Source organism: Pinus tabuliformis, chromosome 3_2 (assembly GCF_031772625.1).
Source record: "Pinus tabuliformis cultivar Carrire ecotype Pingquan chromosome 3_2, CPIR1, whole genome shotgun sequence".
NCBI classification, from domain to species: Eukaryota; Viridiplantae; Streptophyta; class Pinopsida; order Pinales; family Pinaceae; genus Pinus; species Pinus tabuliformis.
The window spans coordinates 817,365,408-817,390,515 of record NC_142302.1 but is presented as its reverse complement, the minus strand read 5'-3'; the positions used below and the strand labels follow the sequence as shown (position 1 = coordinate 817,390,515).

Genomic DNA, 25,108 nt, shown 5'->3' with positions numbered 1-25,108 from the left:
AGTTGCATTGTCAAAAATTTCGCCTAGGTTGAGTGGTGCCACAAAAGCTCAACAAGTTCCAAGAGAGATGTCGTAGATAACGCTATTTGGGGACTAATGCGTGAAACTACCGCAGTGGAAGAAGAGGCGGATAATGCTTCGTAGACGAGCCAAGAGCATGTAGAGTATGATGATCATGAAATGCATAATTGATACAAAGTAATCCATGTGTGTGAATTGATGAACCATGTATCTGAAAAGAATTCTTAGAGAACTAGTGGCAGCTGATGACCCATGTAATCTGGTAGATGATTTTTTTTATATGGACATAGTCAGTTGTGCAACACATGGAAAAATGAGAGAATGTAAGAAAAAATGATGTATTAACAGTGACGAAGAAAAAATAGTAATTATAATAGAGATGATGTAATTAGGCATACTGTTGCAAGAACTAGTAGGTATGCTTAGGGCATGGAGGATTCTTGAGTTCCTAGATCTTTAAGAGGGTTAGCTCCATAGCACTTCCCTAATCAAGTTCAAAGGAGGAATTGATAGCATTAGCCTTGACTCAGAAATGATAAATTATAGCTAGTAGTATGAGCACATAATTTTGTGACCCATAATATTATGCTAATTGTGTTTAGATAAAAAAGAAACCTATAAATAAACTTAAATAAACTTAAATAAACTTATCAGTCCTCATTGTAAATTACTATGGATTAAATATGTCAACTCCTACTCTATTGTAAAAGGCCAAGAGTTTGAGCAAGTCTAACGGCGAGGCCCCTTGACCACGGTTTTGGGAAGGACTAATACAATTACGTTCATTGAGTTGAGCAAGTCTAACGTCGAGGCCCCTTGACCACGGTTTTGGGAAGGACTAATAAAATTACGTTCACTAATATTTTTTTGGAAGTTAATTTCTTATTGAAATTTCTTTGTAAAAGGCCAAACGTTGAGCCAGTCTAACGTCGAGGCCCCTTGACCACGGTTTTGGGAAGGAGTAATAAAATTACGTTCACTAATATTTTTTTGGAAGTTAATTTCTTATGGAAATTTCTTGGTATTGTTAGTGTTGCTTAATTACTAATATTTTTTTGGAAGTTAATTTCTTATGGAAATTTCTTGGTATTGTTAGTGTTGCTTAATTACTTCTCCCCTACCTTTACGCTTTTTATACATTAGAAAAACAAGTAAGTTATTCCTAAACAAATTCTATAAACTGAGTAAGCTATTCCAAAAGAAATTCTATAAACTCAGCTCAGCATGGAAAGCCTTACACCCTTCAGGTCATAATATATAAAAATCTGGCGTAATGGAAAGTAAACCTGCCGAGGAAGCCACGCCTTGAATGTTCGATGGCCACCAGAAGCGACCGATAAGTAAAACCCTGAATAGTCACAGGTCTTGCGCGTATGTAAATTATTGCTCGTTGCTGCGGACACATCACGAACTGCCTCATAATTTAGCTTTCGCTGCTGCTGAGAGGTTGCATGACAGCCATGGCTAGAGTACAGGGAATTTCGCTCGCTTTCATGTCAGCATTATTCATTTTCGTTATACAAGGTAATAATTGCACTCATGGATTTTTGTATATCCAAATTATAACAGTCAAACTTCAAAAATTTTGATCGTACTAAATCTATATCCACACTTTAAAATTCGCTTCAAACCTTCCTACTGCTAGATTTTTAAAATTTAATTTTGGCAGATTCCAACAATTTTCTACTGCTAGATTTTTTAAATTTTATTTTGCCCGATTCCAACAATTTTTAGCCCTCCGGTCAAATTGAAAGGCCGGTAGATGACGCCGACTTTTTTTATTGTTTAAGGGTTACGTTTATAATTTATGATCCTTGCAGGGGCAGGCGGTGCGATCTTCGAGATGCAGAACAACTGCGGATTCACAGTTTGGGCAGCAGGTTCACAGGGCGGTGGGCAACGTCTGGACAGCGGGCAGTCGTGGAGCCTTCAAGTCGACAACGGTACGGGAAGCTTTTGGGGGCGCACTGGGTGTTACTTTAACGGTAACGCCAGCGGCAGCTGCAAAACTGGCGATTGTGGGGGTCTACTAAATTGTCAAGGCTCCATAAACGCCCTTGCGACATTGGTCGAGTACTCTCTCAATCAAGACCAGAAGAGCAACTTTTATGACATCTCTGTCGTCAATGGATTCAACCTTCCAATATCGATCATACCCTCCAACTCTTCTTGCCCCTCAATCGCCTGCAACATCAATATAACTGGCATCTGCCCCTCTACGGACGGATGCGATAGCGCCTGCTCTAGTTTTAACACATCGCAAAATTGCTGCACAGCGGGCTATTCGAAATATTGCAGTCCGACTAATTATACGAGGATTTTCCAGCGCCAATGCCCCCAGGCCGTCAGCGCTCCAACGGACGGCAACATCTTCGGTTGCCCCACATTCACAGATTATAAAGTCGTTTTCTGCGGCGGCAATGCCACTTCCTTTCAAGGTCAGTACTCTAATTACCGTGTGACCACTTGAGAATCATAGAGTGTGGATTTTCGAGCTCCCTCAACATATTGTGCATTCTTTAGCTAAGCTGGTGCAACTAATGTTAATTTTTTTTTTTCAATTGATTTCTTCGACCTGCTAGGTGGGTATTGAGGGTTTGCATTTCTGTGTACACCGTTATTATTCACCCAATTCATTTAGTATTCAGTCTTCTATTCAGGAAATTAGTCGTTCAGTATTCACTCTGCTTATTTAGAAAATCGGAGTAAGAGCTCTGATATTTTAGAAACATGTATAGAGGATAAATGCCCGCAAATCATGATCTATGTGAATGTCTTCAAAATATTAGTGAAAATACTTCTCACTTGCCACATGATGTAAAGTTTAGCAATAAGCCCTGATCCCTTACCTTACCTTTTCAGAACATGTGCTTATAACCTGCTAAATGAAGGAGAAACCATAGTTGTCGTATTGGGTCGAAATCGAGTTGAAGAGTGTGACAAATCGATAGTTCGGTTCGATTTGGCCGATCTATTAATCGTTGACCGTGGCCAGCGGATAAATTTGTTAAAATTTTCTGTAATTTTCTCAAAGTCTGGTCAAAACGGGTTAGGCCTGACCAACGGGCGAGTAGGAAAAGGCTCGATGGAGTGGGTTCGACGTTGGATATTTTTTAATGGAGAAAATACCAAAACCAACAAAACAAAATTCACCACAGAGACAATACTCTGTTTCCTCTGTCCAGGATCTTTTGACAAGAACCTCTTAAAATCAAAATGACTCAGAAGACACCATTACACAGTCACAAAGCATTTCTGTTAATTAAAAACAAACTGAAACTCTGTTACATATTTCTTCCTCTGTTCAAAGAGGGAATTACAAAAACAACTCTGCTGCTCTCACAGATTCTCCACTGCTGTGGAAATTACATACACAGCTCTCTGTTCTTCAAAAACTAAATCAAAACATTACATTGCCATTTCTTTATCGCACTGCTGTGCATTTACAAAATAAGAATCGCACTCACTCGTGCCTAACCACCCCACTCACAACAAAAAAAACTGCCCACCAAACTACAGCACACGGGCTATATTCAACATATGACAACGTGTTATAAAAATATAAAAAAAACGTGTGCCCATAACTATTTTAAATACATGTCCGTAACAATATTAAAGCCTCACTTAAATCTATATAAAACATATATAAAAGATATATGGGACGTATAACCATTACCAAACTTAAAGCCTCCACCTAAAAACTACGGAACACATTAAACTCTATTTAATTCCTCCCACGGCGGTCAACAGATAAACTTTCACTCCACGTAAAAATCGATTTGACGTGGGCCTGTGCACTTTCCGGAGATCGACGGTGAAGATTTCGTGCCCAGATCACTTGGCTGATCCAACGAGGTTCGCACACCAACCTCGGGCAAAACAAACGAACTTTACCGTCCGGGGAAAGTGGTTTTTGGGTGCTCGTACATGGGACGCGTGGCGGCCAGTGAATGTGTTCGGAGGGCTCCAAGGAAAAACAGCCTTTGCCAAAAGGCGGTGCGAACAAGATAGGTGGTTTTGTTTGGTGGTTTTCGGCTGCGTTGAAATTACACATTTAACACTCCCCTTTAATTTCAACAGCTGCACGTTCGGTCATTCCCAAACACTTTCTCAAAAATTCGAAACTCTTCTGAACCAGTGGCTTTGTCAAGATGTCTGCAACCTGTTCCTGGGTCCTGCAATGTTCTAGGACAATTTCTCCATTGTTCACTAACTCTCTGATGTAGTGAAACCTTGTGTCGATGTGTTTCGTTCTCTTATGAAACACTGAATTCTTTGACAAGGCAATAGCTGAGCTATTGTCACAAAAGACCACTGTCGCTTTTGCCTGCTCCTGGCCTAAGCTTCTCAACATTCTTCTCATCCATACTGCCTGACATGCTGCTGCTGTCGCTGCCACATATTCTGCCTCTGCTGTAGATAATGCTACAATGGACTGCTTCTTAGAAGCCCATGAAATGGCTCCTGAACCCATGTTAAAAACATAACCGGAAGTGCTCTTCCGATCATCTACACTTCCAGCCCAATCGCTATCAGTGTATCCAACCAAATCTGAATGTTCTGAGGCATGATATAGAATTCCAAACATTTTGGTACCTTTGACATACCTCAAAATTCTCTTTGCTGCCTGCCAATGTGCCTCCTTTGGCCTCTCCATGAACCTGGAAATCAAACTAACAGCATACATAATATCAGGCCTAGTTGCTGTTAAATACATAAGGCTGCCCACAATGCTTTTATACAAACTAGGATCAAAATCCTTGCTGCTATCCTCTCTGCTGAGCTTTAATCCCATCACTGTGGGAGTGATTGCTGCCTTGCATTCTTGCATGTTAAATCTGCCCAGAACTTGATTTACATATCTTGCTTGTGAGATAAAAATTCCTTTTTCATTTTGCTCTACTTCTATGCCTAAGAAGTATCTCAACAAACCCATGTCAGTCATTTCAAATTCATTCTTCATGACTGATTTAAAATTTTCAATAAGATAAATATCATTTCCAGTGAAAATAACATCATCTACATACAAGACAACAATTAAGATTTTACCATCCTTTTCCTTGATGTAGACTGTGGGTTCTCCTTCACATTTGTCAAATTCATTCTCCAATAGATATGAATCTATCCTGCTGTACCATGCTCTTGGCGCTTGCTTCAGCCCATAAAGAGCTTTCTTCAATTTGCACACTTTGTGCTCTTCACCTTTCTTCTCATATCCGAGAGGCTGTTCCACATAGACCTCTTCCATTAACACTCCATTTAGGAATGCTGATTTCACATCCATTTGGTAGACTTTCCATTTGTTTTGAGCTGTTATGGACAGCACTGCTCTCACGGTTTCCATTCTTGCAACCGGGGCGAAAGTCTCCTCATAATCTCTTCCATACTGCTGCTTGTACCCTTTGACAACCAGCCTTGCTTTATGCCTTTCAATCTTGCCTTCAGCATTGCTCTTGGTCTTGTAGACCCATTTCACACCAATGACTTCTTTGCCTTTCGGTAGCTCAACCAAATCCCATGTTTTGTTTCTCTCTATGGCATTCATCTCTTCATCCATAGCTTCTATCCATTTCCTATCTTTAATAGCTTCTTCAAAATGAATAGGATCATCAACATGACAATACAAGGCAAATAAGGAATTCATTCCTTCATCATAAATGTCACTTAGATTTCTAAACTTCTTACCTCTTTCACTTGGTGTGCAAGTGCTTGAAGATGCACTTGAATTTCCTCCTTGTGGTGTGCTTGGAGAAGCACTCTCATTGATCCTCAATGGTGTACCTTGCTGTTCTTGTGTTGGTGCTGCTGTTTGGGGATTCATTTCAGCCACCTCTTCATCATCTTCATCATGAGACAAACAGTTTTTAACATTCACTGTTTTCTCTATGCTTCCATCCCAAGCTTCCTCTTCAATGAATTGAACATCCCTGCTAACAAAGAACTTCTTGGTAGATGGAATGTACAGCCTGTAGGCTTTGGATTCATCACTGTATCCAATGAAGATGCATTTCTCCCCTTTGCTGTCCAACTTCCTCCTTAGTTTATCTGGAATGTGTGCATAGGCCACACACCCAAAAACTCTCATGTGGGTGACTCCTTGCTTTCTCCCACTCCATGCCTCTTCTGGCACTTTGTTCATGACTGCCTTTGTAGGACACCTGTTCAGAATATACATTGCACAATGTACAGCTTCAGCCCAATACTCATTTGGCAAATGCTTTGCCTTCAACATGCTCCTTGCCATCTCCATGATGGTTCTGTTCTTCCTTTCAGCAACTCCATTTTGTTGTGGGGTGTACCGAGTTGTGAACTGTTTATGTATTCCATTTTCTCTACAAAACTTTAGGAATTCATTGGAGATATACTCACCTCCTCTATCAGTTCTCAATACTTTTATGTGCAGCCCGCTTTGGTTCTCCACAAGTGCTTTGAAGTTTTGGAATTTCTCAAAGACTTCACTTTTGTTCTTGAGGAAATATATCCAAGTCTTTCTTGTAAAATCATCAATGAATGTCAAGAAATATAGGCTGCCAACTAATGATGGAGCTTGCATTGGTCCACACAAATCTGAGTGGATAATCTCTAAGGGTGCCTTTGCCCTTATACTTTTCCCTGATGGAAAACTCTCTCTATGTTGTTTGCCCAATATACAACCTTCACAAAGGCTGTCCGGCTTCTCTATCAATGGTAATCCTCTTACCATTCCTTTTCTGCTCAATAAGTTTAGACCTCCAAAATTTAGATGCCCGAATCTCAAGTGCCATAACCAGTTCTCATCCTTTGGCACGCTTTGGAAGGCCTCTTGGGTGACTGCTGCCATTTCCTTCTTGTTCTTCAAGTCTGCTCTTATTCTAAGAGGGAACATTCTGTTCCTTGTCATCTTCACTTCAACAATGCATCTTTTGCTGGGTGGTATGTCCATGATGGTGCACACATCATTTACAAAATAAACATTGTAACCCTTTTGGATAAGCTGTCCAACACTCAATAGGTTACATCTCATTCCGGGGACATAGTAGACATCTGCTATGGTTTTCCTTTCTCCCTGCTTTGTAAGTATTTTTACCTCCCCTTTTCCCATAACAGACACTTTACTATCAGTTCCTAGTGTGACCTCTGATTTCAAATTCTGATTTAAGGCTGAAAAGAGGGCTATATTCCCTGTCATATGGTTGCTGCAACCTGAGTCTAAAAACCATATGTCCTCACTATGTGTTTCAGCCATGTTACAAGCTAACAGGACATTTTCTTGACTGCTGTTTTCTCTTGTAACATTTGCATTTTGTCTGTTGTTCATATCATGCTGTTTCTTTCTACAATCACTAGCATAATGTCCATACTTTTTGCAATAATAGCATTGAACATTAGATTTATCATACCTTTGTCCTTGAGCCTGATACTGATCTCTTTGTTGGTTGCTGCCTTGACCTTGGTTCTGATTTGGATTGCTGCCTCTTCCTTGTGCATTTGCTGGGCTGTTCCTTCCACCTCTGTTCTGGCTTCTGCCTCTTCCTCTTTTGTTTCCTTTGCCTTGACCTCTTCCTCTTCCAAAGGACATCTGGGTCTTGAAGGCTTGCTCAAGGGATGAGTTTTCATTCCTACTCAACCTCTGCTCATGAGTTATTAGTGATGCATGTAGCTCATCAACTGAATATCTTGAGAGATCCTTTGTCTCTTCAATGGTGGTGACTATGGCATCAAACCTTGAGGGTAAGACCCTCAATATTTTCTCCACTATTCTTCTATCTTCAATTGTTTCTCCATGAGTTCTCATTTGTGTGATTACACCAATCACATGAGTGAAGAATGAGTCAATGTTATCTGACTCCTTCATGTTCAAGTTTTCAAAATCCTTTCTCAGCATTTGCAATTTTGCTGTCTTCACTCTCTCCATGCCTTGATAGGCAGTTTTTAGGGTTTGCCATGCATTGTGTGATGTTGTAGCTGCTGCTATTCTTGGGAATATACTCTGGTCCACTGCTTGATACAACAAAACAATGGCCTTTGCATCCTTCTTCCTATTGAGCTTCAGCTGATCCTTCTCTCCCTGAGTTTGTGCATTGAACTCATTTTCATCTGCTGGTTCCTCAAACCCATATTCTACTAGTTCCCATATATCTTGAGCGATGAACAAAGCTCTCATGGTTATAGACCAGTAGTCATAGTTCTTCCCATTAAAGTGTGGGAGCTGGGTGTTGAACATACCCATGCTTGTGCTTGCCATTCCTTGCATCTTGAACTATGGTTTTAAATCCTTGACTGTGATTTTTTTTTTAAAAAAACTGACTGTCTTCAGCAATAACAAGAGAAATGCTTTTGGGGAATACCTGAATCCTTCGCTGTCTGAGTCTTCTGTCTGCCTGAGAGGTTTTGCTGCAGCAACAACCTTCTCCCTTCAGCTTCTTTAACTTCTTTAAAGAGCCTGGTCCTGCTCCGATACCACTGTTGGATATTTTTTAATGGAGAAAATACCAAAACCAACAAAACAAAATTCACCACAGAGACAATACTCTGTTTCCTCTGTCCAGGATCTTTTGACAAGAACCTCTTAAAATCAAAATGACTCAGAAGACACCATTACACAGTCACAAAGCATTTCTGTTAATTAAAAACAAACTGAAACTCTGTTACATATTTCTTCCTCTGTTCAAAGAGGGAATTACAAAAACAACTCTGCTGCTCTCACAGATTTTCCACTGCTGTGGAAATTACATACACAGCTCTCTGTTCTTCAAAAACTAAATCAAAACATTACATTGCCATTTCTTTATCGCACTGCTGTGCATTTACAAAATAAGAATCGCACTCACTCGTGCCTAACCACCCCACTCACAACAAAAAAAACTGCCCACCAAACTACAGCACACGGGCTATATTCAACATATGACAACGTGTTATAAAAATATAAAAAAAACGTATGCCCATAACTATTTTAAATACATGCCCGTAACAATATTAAAGCCTCACTTAAATCTATATAAAACATATATAAAAGATATATGGGACGTATGCCCATTACCAAACTTAAAGCCTCCACCTAAAAACTACGGAACACATTAAACTCTATTTAATTCCTCCCACGGCGGTCAACGGATAAACTTTCACTCCACGTAAAAATCGATTTGACGTGGGCCTGTGCACTTTCCGGAGATCGACGGTGAAGATTTCGTGCCCAGATCACTTGGCTGATCCAACGAGGTTCGCACACCAACCTCGGGCAAAACAAACGAACTTTACCGTCTGGGGAAAGTGGTTTTTGGGTGCTCGTACATGGGACGCGTGGCGGCCAGTTAATGTGTTCGGAGGGCTCCAAAGAAAAACAGCCTTTGCCAAAAGGCGGTGAGAACAAGATATGTGGTTTTGTTTGGTGGTTTTCGGCTGCGTTGAAATTACACAGTTAACATTCGAGGGCCCTCCTTGACTGTCAAAAAATCTATTCATTGAAGGCTAGCACTTTTTGATAAACAGTCTTATGATAAATTTGAGCGGGTGGTATTGGAGGGAGGGAATTAGAGAATCGACCAAAGGGGGGTATATGGGCGGATCTGTACTCTCTAAAGACAGTCATATCCTATTACAGGCATAGAGTTATGCGGTAAAGGAACAGAGAGGCATTGGTTGACTACGTCGAATGCGTGATGGCATTGGCGCAGGGGAAGAGATGCGTGTTGAGAGAATACTTTTGTAGAACGGGTGAGAGAATACTTTTGTAGAAGGGGTGAATGACTGTAATGGGGAGGGGCAGATAGGGTATTTTTATGTGGATTAGGGTATTGATTTTTCAAATATTAGTTTGTTTGATTTCGAATATTCAGAGAATCATATATTGTGTGAAAACACACACAACAAGTACATAGTTACCAAATTTACCTGAATTGATTTGATTTTTAGAATATTCGTTCGTCTGCTTTCGAATATTCAAAGAATCAGATGAGCTCAGGGGCAGACTATCTGGTCCTCGGTGAAAATCACACAAAGCAAATTTTAGTGGTTAAGTACATAGTTACCTAATTCGCCAGAATTGTTGGAAAAAAAAATATAAAAGAAATTTGAAAATTCTATTTGTACACCTGATATTTTAATAGAATTCCATTAGAAAGAGAAACAGATGTATTTATTTTTGTAAATATATATTATTTATTTTTTAAGTGAAAATTTAAATTATCCTATGTTATAAAAATTAAATCTGAATGCAAATTCAAATTTGGTAATTATGGTTCAATACCGTCCAAAAAAAGTAATTCCGTTCCCAGAGAAGTAATTCCGTTGGGGTGGGCGAAGGTAAAAGCATTAATATTTTCATCCTGAAAGTTACTGCAACTTCTTTGAGCCCAGCTGACGAATCGGGAATGGCCGGGTCCGCCCAACGAACCGTTCTGACTAGGAATAGGGAACCCTTGGACCAAGTGAAGAATGCACCATGTTCGAATGGTTGCTGGTATTTCTGTGAAGTAGATAAGCAAGCCGAGTCTCTCACTCGATCACATGGTCCGACACTGGAAAGAGACCTTGTCCTAATTCCAGGAAATTACGAGCTCTCATGTTATTCCCAAATACCTTCACAACTATGTACCTTTTCCTTTTCTGACCCTGGTATTCTCTCTTACTTTTCAATGGAAACTCTTAGCCAAATTACAGGATGAAATAGTTTAGAATGTAGTCGTTCATTTTAAAAACAGCGAGTCCAAATGATTGGTGAAATTGGTGAAAATTTTCTTTTCCCATATATTTAGTTGATTATTGAATTCTTCAAAAGACAAATCTTAAGAGCATTATGGTATATGCGAACCTTTTCACAAGTATTTAATTGATTAATGAATTTGAGAAATTACAAAGCTTAAAATATTTTGGTATATGCGAATTTATAAGATAAAGTAGTTTCTTTAGAATGTGTAATTTTTTTTTTAAAGAAATAGTTTAGAAAGTATTCTTCCAATTGGAAAATTTGTTTGTTAGAATTTTTTAATGGGTTGAAGCAGTTATTTTTCGGCTTTGTTCTCTCTATTCTCTAAACAACATTACTTTTCTTTTTACATAGCATTGTATATTGAATGATATTCAACCATTTGTTTGTTTGGAATGGAATGGAATGGTCTATTAATTTTTTGATAAAATTTATTGGAATGTAGCTTTTAATGAAAAAATTGTAAAAATCAATAGATAATGAAATAATCAATAGATTTGGTATGTTTAGCTGTTTTAATCTAAATATTGAACACAAAAAGGATCTAGAAAAATGCAGCTTTTATTTCATTTAATATTTACAAAACGAGACATGTCCAAATATAAGAAAAATAATGGAGCCACTACCTCAGCATACATGGCGGCTCAATGCATAAGAAAACAAAGACATTGAAGCACGAATGTGAATCCTGGATGGATCCACCAACAAAAGTCTCCATGGGGTTTTCGTCCCGGGATCAAACTAGAACTGGCCAAGCCAAATTCTCAACAAAACACAAATAGGTAGACAGATCAAGATGCACCCAATCTGAGGCTCCTATCCCCTTTTATAGGCCTGATGGACTCTCTAGAAACTTTATTTTTTTTTCCCTCAAGAAATGAGGCAATTACCATGGGCAGATTCCGTCCACTTTGAATATACCAAGAAGAGGGAATATTACAAATCCTCGTGCCCACAAGCAATCCAATTCTAAGAAAAGCATCTGTATACTAATATCAGGATCTCATACAAACCAGTGTATTATACCATCCTCCATGCTAAATGATTCCGAATGGATCCTTCGATACCTGGATCCCAAACAATACTAATATCAGGATCCCATACAAACCAGTGCGTTATCCCATTCCTCCATGCTAAATGACCCCGAACGGATCCTTCGATACTTGGATCCCAAACAATCCTCCTACCTCAATAGATTCACCTAGATCCCAATGCCACCTAAGTCTTAGGACTTGTGGGTTATGATACCATCTCAGCCCTCCATTACTGCCCGTGCCTAAGGATCCAAGCTGCAATATGCCCTTGGCTAAGAGTATCCTCCTAAGAATTATCCCATCAATAGTGTTCCAACTCATAATCTCTCACAAATTGATCCTGTGGGAAGGATATAGTGCATCAATACGTGCACATGGAATAAGTCTACTATGTTGATGCTACTCAATACCCAACTCACTTTGCTCCACTTGAACACCCAACATGATCCATTTGCAAAACGCCCTACTCTCCCTAATGTATAAAGGTGGGTTGGTAGTGTTGCATGCCCTATCTATATACTCATGTAGCGGGCTATTCTAGAACTCCCATTTGTACTCCTCTTGCTGCCTTGTGAGGAACATGAGACATTCCTCTACACTAAACGACTTGGCTGCTGACTTGACACATGCCGGTATGAGCTCCTCAATTTTACTGTTTTCCTGTAAGACAGTGTCTCGGATTGTTTAGACTCTTAGCTTCAAAATCATAAGATTTGTGTTGAAATGCATGATCTTTCCCTGAAAGTCCTCTATTGGCAATTCTGATGCCCTGTTGAATTCCTCTGTATTTGTCTACACCAGATGCTCAATTGTCATAGCTCCAACTTGAACCATTGACTGAATCTCTAGAAATGGCTTAGCCTGCATACTATATATGTCATGTTGCCCCTTATGATCATGCTCATCATGCCGTATTAACACCACTAGATCCTCACTTAAGTCTCCTTAAATGTCTTCTTTCTAGCCTTCCCCCCCTCCGGGGACAATTTGTTGTCCATCCTCTCTGGTTGTCAAACATGGATGCACTGGTGGACTCTTATTTACACTTGATTTCTCATCCTCTTCATGGATGTCCTCCTAGAGATCTATTATACAAGATTCTACCACATCATTAGGAAGAGTTACCTCCTTCCTTTCCCCATGTACTTTGTTAGGTTGGTTAATTATCATCGACTTGTCTTGCAAGTCTCTCTAAAAGACATTGTGTTATTGCTCACCATCCTGAAAATTAATAGACCCAACTATATAAGACTCCCCATGATCTGAAGCACTCTCCTCTTGTTCTGTCTTTGTTATCTCCTTCTTATCGCATGGACGTGAATGGTAAAGTGCCCAAGGTCCCTTGCAGATAAAGCATAGTCATCTCCTTCTTAGTTCATTCTTTTTGAAGGTTTTACTACCTTTTTCTTGCTTCCTCCATAAATCCTTTTAAGCTCCTTCTCAGTCAACATCCTTCAAGGTCTAGTCTCAGCTAGGCTTACAATTAAAACATGAAAAAACCTGGTAACGAAGGTTTTCATTTTGGTCTTTTTGCTTGAGAGTCCTTGCTTGTTCATTTTGAGTCGAGGCTTCATCTTCTCTTTCCTCGCCATGAGGTAGTGATGTCTCTTCACATCATTTCTTCCAAAGCTTGAATTCTTATTCTCGCCCTTCTCAAGATTATGACGGGTTGGATAGGAGAATTTTCCCTCTCACTATTTCTGGTGTCAACCATCTGAAAGTCAGCTATGATGTCTTCATCATTCATTGATATAACGTTTGCACACACAGAAATATTAACGAGATCATCTCCAGCTTTGTCTTCTTCCACCACGTCTTTGCAATCTACTTCATATGGCTCGTCCAATTGATCTTCAACACTTTGTTCCCCTTTACACCCTTTCTGAAGATCAACTCTTGTGTCTTCAATCTTAGGATCTTGCACAATAGACTGTGCCTCTTGATTCTCGTGGTCATCAATAGAACCACATTATTTTTCTGAAATTTCTTATGACTCGAACATACTACCCATGCTAATGTTTCCAAATGCCCGCATGAGAAAATCATCATCATCAGAATCTAAAAATATAGACATGTTGTTAAAGTCCAGCTTATCTCGCTTCAAGATTTCTTTTTGACTCTACACGGTCCTCTAACGAGCTCCAACAACCCCGTTACCACGCAGGCCAGAAATTTCTCCCTTTGGCAGCTCTTCAATTATAGAACCTTGTAGACTGTGGCTTCTATGCCACACAAGTCTTAGTGCCCTAAGCTCTGGCGACGAGCAACAAAACGACCTCTCAGAAGCTGGAAATGCTATCAGTATCTAATTCTGATGTATGTAATTAGCAATTTCTGATAACACATATTTCTGAAGATGGGTTCAAATCAGCAAAAAATTTTGCATTTTCTGTGGCATATAATAATTTACAAGAAAATTTACCCAATTGAGTTTTAAATCCCAATTGATTTTCATATCTCCATAATCAATGTTTACACAGGTCTTCCAGCTTTCTCCACGATCACTGTAATATAAAAAACTCTGTTTAGCAACAAAAACAACAGTTTTGCTCAATCAAGGCGGCACACCACGATTCTTTGCCTACTGCAAGCACTTCTGTCAACAGGTCAAATTCTGCCACACCAGGTTAAGACTGCTGCCAGAGACCACACATGCAGTTTTGAAATCAAGCCTCCAGCAAATTCCAGAAAAAAAAAAACAAGCCTCCGCACTGTGAGTTCTCCTTCCCTCATGAATTGCACTCCAAACAAGTAGATCAGATCCTAGCAGCTCACCAACACTTGACTCTCTCCCAATCTTTTGGTGTGTGCTCAAATCCGTGCAACAACAATTGAGATCGGCCACGATGCTTGTTGTGGTGACAGGCTGGAAATCTGTTTGACCAAATACACACAACATCACTATCCCACTTCTCTTTGGATATCACAAACTTCAAAAAATTTAGAATCGTTGCCTTCTGGATTATCGAAGCTCTGTTCTTTAAGAACATTGAGCATGAAAGGAGTCGCATTCAACAGGAAATTAGCCGCAGCTGATGCTTTTGGGTGGATTGGTTTCAAATATTTCACTGACATGCGAACCCTATCCGTAACATTCAGTAGTGAGACATCATTATCTGAAGGTTTTCTCTCGCTATAGACTTGGCCGAGCCTAAAAAATATGTGGTCCCTCTCCTTGTAATACTGGTCTTCTGGTGATGAATGCTGCACTCTTCCACGGGGCATGAAAACCAATCAACAACAACACTCCACGACTTTTCTCAGATCACATAGGCCTGGATCTTATTTTTGTTGCGCGAGATCCACGCAGCCCTCCTCGCAACCTCCTCCACTCAGACGACAGAGCTCCAAAAGGCACACAATTTTTTTTTGTTCTTTGCCTTGCCTTCGGGCCTAACACCTTCCACTGTGACGATTTGAAGAAATAAGGTGCCGAGGGCGAACCCCGAATCCGTAGCAATCACACTCCTTTGCAAATCGCAGTCTTCCTCCTTGGTAGTCCAGGCCTTGCCTCTGCATCAGCAATTCGGGCTTGGTGCAGTAGTGGGGGATCTTGGCAAGTGCCAAGCAAAATAAACAAAACACCCAACCTTTTCACCGCCAAAAAGAAATCACGCAAGTTGACGCGAGTTCGCACCACGGATTCGCGACTGTACACGACAGACCTGCGATGGTTGGCGAAATAAAAAACACAGGAAAGGGTTATAGTGGGATCGACGTAATTAGCCCTGCAATCCAAGTGATAATTTCGCCTCAGTCGCTCTTTTCACTCAGCTTACAAGATCGACAACCCTAAGCTCTGATACCATGATAAGAACAGAAGATATTATCTAAATGGCTCTCCAGGTGAGATATTTGGAGAGTGCCCAAGCACATCACAATACACCCATTGTCTTCAATCAAGAGAACAACCTACATATAGACTTTCACACTATGAGTGTGGTTTCAACCACTCCCTAGATAGTAAGATCTAAGACCTAATCTTATCCTTAAAACAACTAACTGTAACTTTCTTAATTAATTCTAACAAATAAGTAGTGCCGCCACAGTTCTACACGTTTCACGTGTGTAAAATATCTAGTGGTAAATTGTTTTTCATTTCACATGAGGTTGATGTTTATATTATATAAAATATTGGTGGAAATATTGTTTTTCTATTTAAAAGATAGAAAATATATCTTTTAAAATGATATATTATTTTATATTTAAAATAATTTTATTAAAAATATTTTTAAAACGATGCAAAATTTTATTTAATAAACTTTAGCGGAAAAACTATAAATTAAAAAGGTGAAACTTGATGACTGACTTTGATTGTCGCTTGGACGGCGCTTTAAAAGTGAAAGCATACCGTCACCTATCGAATGGTGTTCGGATTCTTCTGGAGGTTGTTTCCTCCCCTGTGAGTATCGAATGGTGTTCGGATTCTCCTGGACGGTTGTTTCCTCCCCTGTGAGATTTCAAGCTTTTATGTTCACTATCTGGCTGCTTGCTTTTCTTCAAATAACCCACTTTTCTGCAAATAAATATGTGCCGTTGGCACCATTGATGATTCCTTATATGGTCTTGTTCAGCGTTAACCCTCTGTAATGCGAAGTAATCGCCAACAGTAACTGAATGAAGAGCGGGATATGTTACACAACTGTATTCCCTTGCGTGAAGGTGGAGGTCTCGTGGTGGGGCTGTTTTATGCGCTACTCAAATTATTTGTTTTCACCGATAACCAGACTTCATAGCATTTTGTGCATGTGTTTGCTGTCTCATCCTGATAACAAATCTCTGTTTTGTTCATTCATGTTTTTGTTTTAATCTCAGGAAAGAATATCACAGTGGTGAGTCCCAATTCGACGTTGACACTGAATGTGTCAACCACAATACCGCCCAGATCGACGAATTCGTCACACCCTTTGACACCGTTACCGGGCAATTCGACACACCTGTCCAGTAAAAAGACATCGAAAAAAATGGTTATATTGTTGGGAAGCGTCGTCGGTTTAACAGCTATATATCTGATGCTGTGCCTGGTGTTCGGTCGATGTGGTAGGCAACGGAAAACCTATGTTAGAACAGGTAATTATCAATTGTTGCACTATAGCTTCCATAGTGAGTTGAGCTATATTTTATTTTATTTATTTATTTGTAACTTTGTCGGATTAAATCATTATGAATAAAATTGTTATTATGATGATCTCCACAGATAAGAATATAGATGCAAGAGGAAATTTCGGGGAAGTATATTTTGATTACAAGATTCTCAGAAATGCTACTGGAAACTTTGATCGGAACAACATGCTTGGCAAAGGAGGATTCGGAGAAGTTTACAAGGTATAATAATATTCGTGGTTTTGATGGTTTTGTTCAATTATGTGGTACCTTTGCAGTGTAATTGTAATGATTTTGATGATCCGCAGGGAAGGCTTCCGGATGGGAGGGATGTTGCCGTTAAGAAACTGAAAGGAAAGCACACTACTCAAGCTGCTGAGGAATTTCTAACGGAAGTGAAGCTCATCAGTAGTGTCCGTCACCGTAATCTTGTTCGTTTACTCGGATGTTGCAAGCGAAAGCACAAACGCTTGCTGGTTTACGAATTTATGTCAAATAACAGTCTTGACAAACATTTGTTCGGTAGGTTGTTCTTACTAGTGCCAACGTTTTCAAAATTCATGTTGTTTTCAGAAATTATGTGACTCTTACTGAAGCTTTAGAATACTATTGCTGGAGGTCGGCAGGCGAGAGAAGAAATCCTTTGAGCTGGGAAAACCGTTTAAACATTATAGTGGGCACAGCACGAGGCCTTGCATACCTGCACGGGGAATGCAACGTTCGCATTATACACAGAGACATCAAATGTGCAAATATACTTCTGGATGACAGCCTTCATCCCAAAATTGCAGATTTTGGATTGGCTAGATTCTTCCCAGAAACCCAAACACATCTTTCTACAAGAGTGGGAGGAACAATGTAAGTTCAGCAATTCATTTATTAGTTGTTTACAGTGAATCTTATAATTGTTGAATCCAGATATTAATTCGTGGCTTTCATTAATTTGGTTTAAGGCAGAGGCTACACTGCACCCGAATATGCGGTTCATGGGCAATTAACGGAAAAAGCTGACATTTATAGTTATGGGATCGTGGTTCTTGAGATCGTGAGTGGGAGAAAGTGCGTGGATGCAAGACTGCCCGCGCATCGTCAGCTTCTTCTCGAATGGGTGAGTGTAATGAAGATAAGTCCAGTTCGATAATTAAATCAAGAAAATCTTTTGTTAAGCCAGCGTGGCATGAAATGTTCAATGATATAATTGCTTCTATAGTAGTCCTCGTGATGATTGAAGGACGACCCATACCTCTGCCGCTTTTTAAGAGTCCATTATTACTTGATGACGATCTAAAACCTGTTAATTACATCTTTCGTTTTTTTGGATGAACCTGTCTCGTATTTTTCCAGGGGGCTAGTCGTCACACACTTGTCGTAATGCGCCTTGCTACTCGAATAAATGTTTGTGTATATTTGTAGTGAATTAAAACGCTGTATTCCACCACACTTCATAATAATAATAATCAGAAGAATGTCTCCAAATGCTAGGGGTTTCAACTTTCATGTTTTGGTGAAGGGTGCACATAAAAAGCAAAGGAAGAAACCCCAGTTAAAAGATAAAACCCTTTCGTCACACAGAAAAGGACAATGTTCAAGGCCTATGAGGTTATCACCGAGCTCGAAGGTAGTGACGTTGACCCAGTCGCTGTAGAGCTTGGCAATCCCGTGGGAATAGTCCATCCTCAGCTTCTGTCCAAGTCGTAGGTCAATGTGGCCATGCTGTGAAAAACAGCCAGAGCCAGACATGTCCCCAACCTTACAAGAATTTGTCTTTTCAATAAAATATCAATTATCTTCGCTTTGGATACAATACCATCCCACGGTTAAATTGGAAAAAATTAAATACGTCAAGGCTGCAAGTAGTTCCATCAATATTAAAACATGTGGAAAATGGGGAAAATGTCGTCACTACATCTGCTAATAGATTTCATCAACTTATTAGAAGAAATGATGCCAGTATGCACATGGTTATAGGTAGTTGGAAGATGAGAAATTCATATGGTAGCATGTGATTATAGTTGATAAATATTTTGGCAAGCGTGGGGCAACTTTATTTTTATTAGAGTTGTTAAATCGAAAAACAAAAAATATATATATAAATTAAATTTTAGTTTTTATTTAATAATTATTAATAATTAAACTAAAATTTTAATATAATTATAGTTTAATAATTTATACTTAATTTATAAAATAATTGAAAATTTTGTTTTATTTATATTTATATTTATAAATATAAATTATAAATTTATTTAAATTTTTATTAAAAAATAATTAATATAGGTTTAGTTTAATTTATAGACAAAATAGTTTTTTTCACGATATTTAGTTTTTCAGGATGCTAAGTCTATTTATAGGTTAAAAATGTATTTTAAATAACAAAAAATTCACATTCTTACTTGAAATTATAAAAAGCTATTTCATATATATATATATATATATAACTTTATATATATATATATATATATATATATATATATATATATATATAACTTTAAATTGATAAAAAATACAATGTTAAAATTTAAAAACATGAAAATATTTTACAACCATCCATACCTTATATTATAATATAACATTTATTTATTATAGAATCATTTTTTGTGATACCATATTTTTCTTCATATTATTCTATATTTGGCCTTCCCTAATACTTTCTATGATATATTTATGTACAAAAATATCCATAAATAATTAAATATTCCACAATACCTTCTATGATGATGATGATGATGGTTAATGTCCACTCATACCAAACTTTGGTCTATCGGACCTAAAGAAACGAATTATTTAGTTTGATTTAAGATTTTATTCCTATACTCAAAAAGCTTGGAGAGAAGCTTCCGGAGCTCACTGTAATTTTGACAACGTAAAAGGCTAGGAAGGTCAATATTGCAACAAAGATCTAATGTGGTTGAACGCAGGGCACTCTAAGAGGAAGTGATTTTCATCCTTGATGTTCCTGTTCTCATGAGAGTTCGTTCTAATCTTGACTATATTAATTTTCTTCTTTGAGCTAGTTAAAACAGAGAGATACTTTTGATCTTCTAGGGTGGGGTTGATGACCTCCTTATAATATCTTAATTTTCTTTTAGGTGCTAAATCTTTATCACACCACATTTTATCTTTGAACTTAGAAGTAACAATATTTTTAATGTTATTAATGTTTTGCAATGCAACATTCTCGTCGATCTCCCAATGGTTTAACTAGGCCCTAGTGTCTTTATACCAACCTTGTTTGAGCCTTAGGTGGTTTTGGCTAGAATTTAAAGCTAGCTTAGGAAGTCTATGATCTCCTATGTTATTGAGTTTGTGCTTGTACAACGGAAGCCTAGTCATAGCTAGGCTCTTGATAGGGGAAAGACCCACTTCTATAAGGAGAATAGGATAAGGTGTGTTGCTTTTAATTTTGAGTTTATATGTTATAAAATGCTTCTGGATATGCTCAATCTTTCTCCAGGATTATCTAGAGATGCTACAACCACAAACCTGACATCCATATAAGATAACGAGAGTGACTAAAGTTTCAAAGAGGAACTTCTTTCTATCCCACATTATGAGGTTTGCCGTTTTACAATTTTTTTCAAGACCAAAATAAGCTTTCCCCTTAATCCTTTTCTCAATGCTATAGTTCCAATGATATGTTTATATACAAAAATATCCATAAATAATTAAATATTATTTTTTAAAACAAAATAAAAATAAAGTATATATATATATATATATATATATATATATATATATATTCATAATACGTCCTTTTAAAATTAAATTTATTTTATCTTTTCATTTATTAAATAATAAAGAATCTAAATGCAATTGATATATAACTATTCTATTATTTAATTTAATCACTCTAACAAAAAAATTTCATATTAATTTATTAAATATCTAAAAATATCTACACATTGTTAAACCAAAATTTTTGTTATTTAAATAAATTTAATTTAAAATGATTTATATAAAATATTAATTATTAAAAAAATCATCCAAAAATGATTTCAAACTATTATCATATTTATTGAATATCTAAATAAAATAAGTTAATGTCAACCTTATAAATATCAAACTAACCTTACCCTCTTTTAAATATAAAACTATAAAATACACTTAATTTTTCATATCAATTTTGGTTAATGTGATCTTCATCTTTCTTTCATTTTTCTTTTTTTTTTTGTTTTTACAAAAAAAAGCGTTATGTGTATTAATATGAGATGAGATTACAAAATTTACATATAGTATCCCCATGCCAAAAACAAAAAACATTAACAAGAAGTCTTTAAAAAGTTCTTCATGAGACATTGCCTCCTATATACAAGGAGGGAAACAGAAGAATGAAACAGTTGTAGAAATTGTGAATGAAGTATCGATTTTATACAGTAATACAACCCGATACTAGTAGACAAAATAAAAAAAACAGTCCCTGTTGTAAGATAAACACCATCTACAAAGGAGAAACCCCGTTTCACAGAGGACACAAAAGAATACAACAGGGAGAGAAAGAAAAAGATTCAGATTATGTTTCTTGGAGGATAAATTCCTCCATGTTATATGCGGTATTTTCCAGAAAAATATCCATGTACCATTTAACTGGTTGAAATGATAGTCCTTTCTTTAATAGACTGTTTGCTTGTACTGCTTGCACATTTTGAGATCTGTCCACATGTTGAATAGAGTAATCCTTATATGCTTGCCAGAAAAACTCGATTCTTTCTATCCATCTCATAAGAAGTTGATTTTTTTATAAAAAAATTCCTTGCCATATTTTAAATATAAAACTATAAAATACACCTAATTTTTCATATCAACCAATTTTCTATCATATAAATGAAAACTTTTTTATTTCCCTGCATATTTCCCTTCTTTGTAATTGTTACATTAATTACTATACGGCATCGTATTCTCTCAACCGGGAACTTTTGGTTTTTTTTTCTTTCTCAATGAAAAGCAGAAAATCATGACGTAATATTAAAAAAATAAAATTTAAGTACTGCTGAATTTGATTATGATATAGAATCAATTTACAATCTGTGGTTTTAGGAATCTAAATTTTAATATTTTTTGGTTTTCTTACCGTATTTTAATGTAATATATTCTATAAACGCTGGAAGATTTCAATATAATTTGATTTGTAATATATAGTTTACATGTGCATTAAACGGTTGGTGCTAGTATCATTGTTTTTCAGGGTTGTTCAACTATTGTGTACTCTACAGTTTTCAGTTAGATAGTTTTTTTTGCTCTTTTTTATTTTTTTATCTTTATTAATGTATAGATAAATTTAGTATATTGGAAAAATAAATTTTAAAATTTGAATTTGAGTTTAAAACTCAAATTTGTGATTTTAAAGCGTATAAAATTTTAAATGAATTTAATTAGAAAATATGCCTTTAAACCAAAATGCTTTACAATGGGAGAAAAATTAAAATAAAACATTTCTGTCTCATCTTTCTAACAGCAAAGAGCGGTGATAATAAAATTTAAAAAATTTAATTTTCCTCTCAAATGACTTGTAACATGTTTAGTCGTGTTCTTTATTCCGAGAGTCTAAAACTGCATTTAGTCCTATGTATATATATAGTGTACGTATGCACTTATCCCTTACCTTTCTTTATGAGCCTCGACGTTCTAAATGCTTCATGCAGAAAAGTCTCATATAGACGTAGCCTATATTTAGCACAGTTGTAAATTTGCTTTTTAAAAAAATGTGTAATATAGAGCTATCCAATGGATGGTATATCAAACACATTTGTAACTGTGGCGGTAAAAACTGTGCTGATTATTTTGATGATAATGCAGGCGTGGAATCAGTTTGAGCAGAATGAAGTTTTGGATATTGTGGATCCATTGTTAGAGGGGCAGTACCCAAGAGAGCAGGCGCTAAGAGTGGTCACTATCGCACTTCTATGCACTCAGGGCTCATGGATGCAGCGTCCGGCAATGTCAAAGGTTGTATCAATGTTAACCGACGATTCAGAGAGAACTGTCGAGCCCACACGACCAGCTTTCATAGATGCTGAGACAGACAGTCCTGCGAATTTCACTTCCATACGAGAATCTGCGACCCAAGCTGCTGCTGCTCCAACTCCAACATCTCATGGATCTATCACCGTCTCTTTACTTCCCCGTTAAACGGAACGGTGTTTATCTTTTTACAATCTACTTACTTTGCTGTTGAAACTAACTTTTAATGCAGGCAAACAAAGAAGCTTTGTAAACTAGGGCGTTCGAGGTTCAATCCTCATTAATCAAATTCAGTGAATTCTCACACCATTCAATGTATCTTAATCCTCACAACATGCAATGTATCTTCAAATATTTAATTTTCTCCTATTTATTCATGAAGTTCAAGTGAAATAAAATGACAAGCCACATACATTGTGAACAGGCTAAGCTCTGATGTTATTAAATTTGGCCGCGGGATGAAATAAATGTTATTACATGACCGTAAATCATCCGAAAAATTTGGACGACCAGATATCACATTTAAAGATGTGTTTTGTTGCTGTTTTATTTTTAATTTAAAATATTAAAAGATCAGTTTAACGGTTTAGAGGGGTAAAATGTGGTTTAGTTTTTTAATGTATCTTTACCTATTTCATTTTCTCCTATTTATTCATGAAGTTCAAGTGATATAAAATGTCAAGCCACATACGTTGTGCACAGGCGAAGCTCTGATTTCATTAAATTTGACTGGGGAATGAAATGAATGTTGTTACATGACAGTAAATCATCCAAAAAGTTGGACGACCCGATATCACATTTAAAGATGTGTTTTGTTGTTGTTGTTTTTTTTTTAATTTAAAATATGAAAAACATAATTTAAAAATAAGTTAATAGTTTAGATGGATAAAATGTAGTTTAATTTAAAAATAAGTTAATAGTTTAGATGGATAAAATGTAGTTTAATTTTGTATGGGGCTAGGTGTCATGTGACTCAAGAGATCATTAATTTTGTATGGGGTTAGGTGTTATGTGACTCAAAAGATCATTAATTTTTGTATGGTATGGGACTAGGGTCGAAGGAAATTTAAAAAATGAAAAATTATTTTGAAGTTTAAAAATATTAATAAATTTTGTTGTTACGTAAATTATAAAATATTTATTGATGTATTTGTAAAATTATTTAAATTTATCATAATTTTTGTATATTTTCTATATAATTTTGGTGAATTTTAATATGGTAAAATTTGAATAAATTATTTTTATAAAAAACAAAATTACTCTACCCGATTAATTAGACATAGCCACGTAGAATTTATATCACTTTGTAAAGAGTTAAGACATTGCATTACACCAAGGTATTAAGAAGCTCAGGATATTGCATGTTAGTCATCCAAATGATTACAAAATTACAATCATCACTTGATCCCATGTGTCCCACAGTTGCGAAAAGAATATTGCTGCAACTGAAAAAACTAGACGAAGTCTGCATATATCATGTCCTACGACATCTAAACAAAGAGACAGATGATACGGCGAATCGTGGATTGGAACTGAGGGTTGGAGTTCTAGAATTAAATGGAAATGACAAGGGTCTTGTTCCCCTGCCATACTTGGATGCGCCCACACATGAAGAGTCGAGCCAATATTGGTGGCAATTCCTATTTCCAACCCCATTGAAACATAAATGCAGCCTGACATGCAAGGGGAATAACAGTTGCTTTGTTGCTAAAATGCCAAAGTCAACCCCATTGAAACATAAATACAAGAGAACTGCTATATCCCTTGCATGTCAGGCTGCATTTATGTTTCAATGGGGTTGGAAATAGGAATTAATATTGGTTGTGCTGGCAGGAAGTTTAATCCCGGGTTAAAAGAACAATGCATGCAGGACAAATGTGGTGGACTAAGAGTTTAGTTGTAACTTGGCTCGTGGCAATAAACGAAGGTTAGTTACGTTTTCCATGCACACCAAGATGGCAAGAGCTAACATTAAATGCCCGTATGGAGGCCCCACTTACCATGCATGCCCATGCCCTTCCATGGGAGCCCCGACCCATCGCGTCAAACTTTCTCCGGTAGCGGGTGACCCACCCCCTCCGAGCTGGCACTCGCCATGCTGGCGCATTTTCAAATCAAGAGATCGCGTCAAAAACTCATTTTCGTTGCTCTATTGCTCCATTCGCGCTCCCGTCGCAGGTCCTCTGCAACCCTCGATTAGCTCTTGCCCTGAGGAACGCATCTGTTGGATTTCGCTCGGAGACTTTTCGGGAGGTTGCGGGATCGTAACGGTGAGGAGCATTGCCATATAAGATTCCATTGTTGAACAGCA

The 25,108-nt window shown here is 37.3% G+C and overlaps 1 protein-coding gene and 1 pseudogene across 1 annotated transcript; both read left to right on the top strand.

Moving 5' to 3' along the window:
- The first annotated feature begins 1,481 nt into the window (after positions 1-1,481).
- On the top strand, positions 1,482-2,491 carry LOC149183153 (pathogenesis-related 5 protein Cup a 3 pseudogene; annotated as a pseudogene).
- Positions 2,492-16,039: 13,548 nt separating this feature from the next.
- LOC149183152 (cold-responsive protein kinase 1-like) lies at positions 16,040-23,153 on the top strand. The gene is made up of 8 exons (XM_089414849.1): positions 16,040-16,191; positions 16,555-16,683; positions 16,784-16,809; positions 16,937-17,064; positions 17,151-17,364; positions 17,469-17,700; positions 17,800-17,950; positions 22,633-23,153. The coding sequence occupies exons 1-8, from the start codon at positions 16,040-16,042 to the stop codon at positions 22,963-22,965; spliced, it is 1,365 nt and encodes a 454-aa protein (XP_089270975.1). The 3' UTR covers positions 22,966-23,153.
- Positions 23,154-25,108: the final 1,955 nt, after the last annotated feature.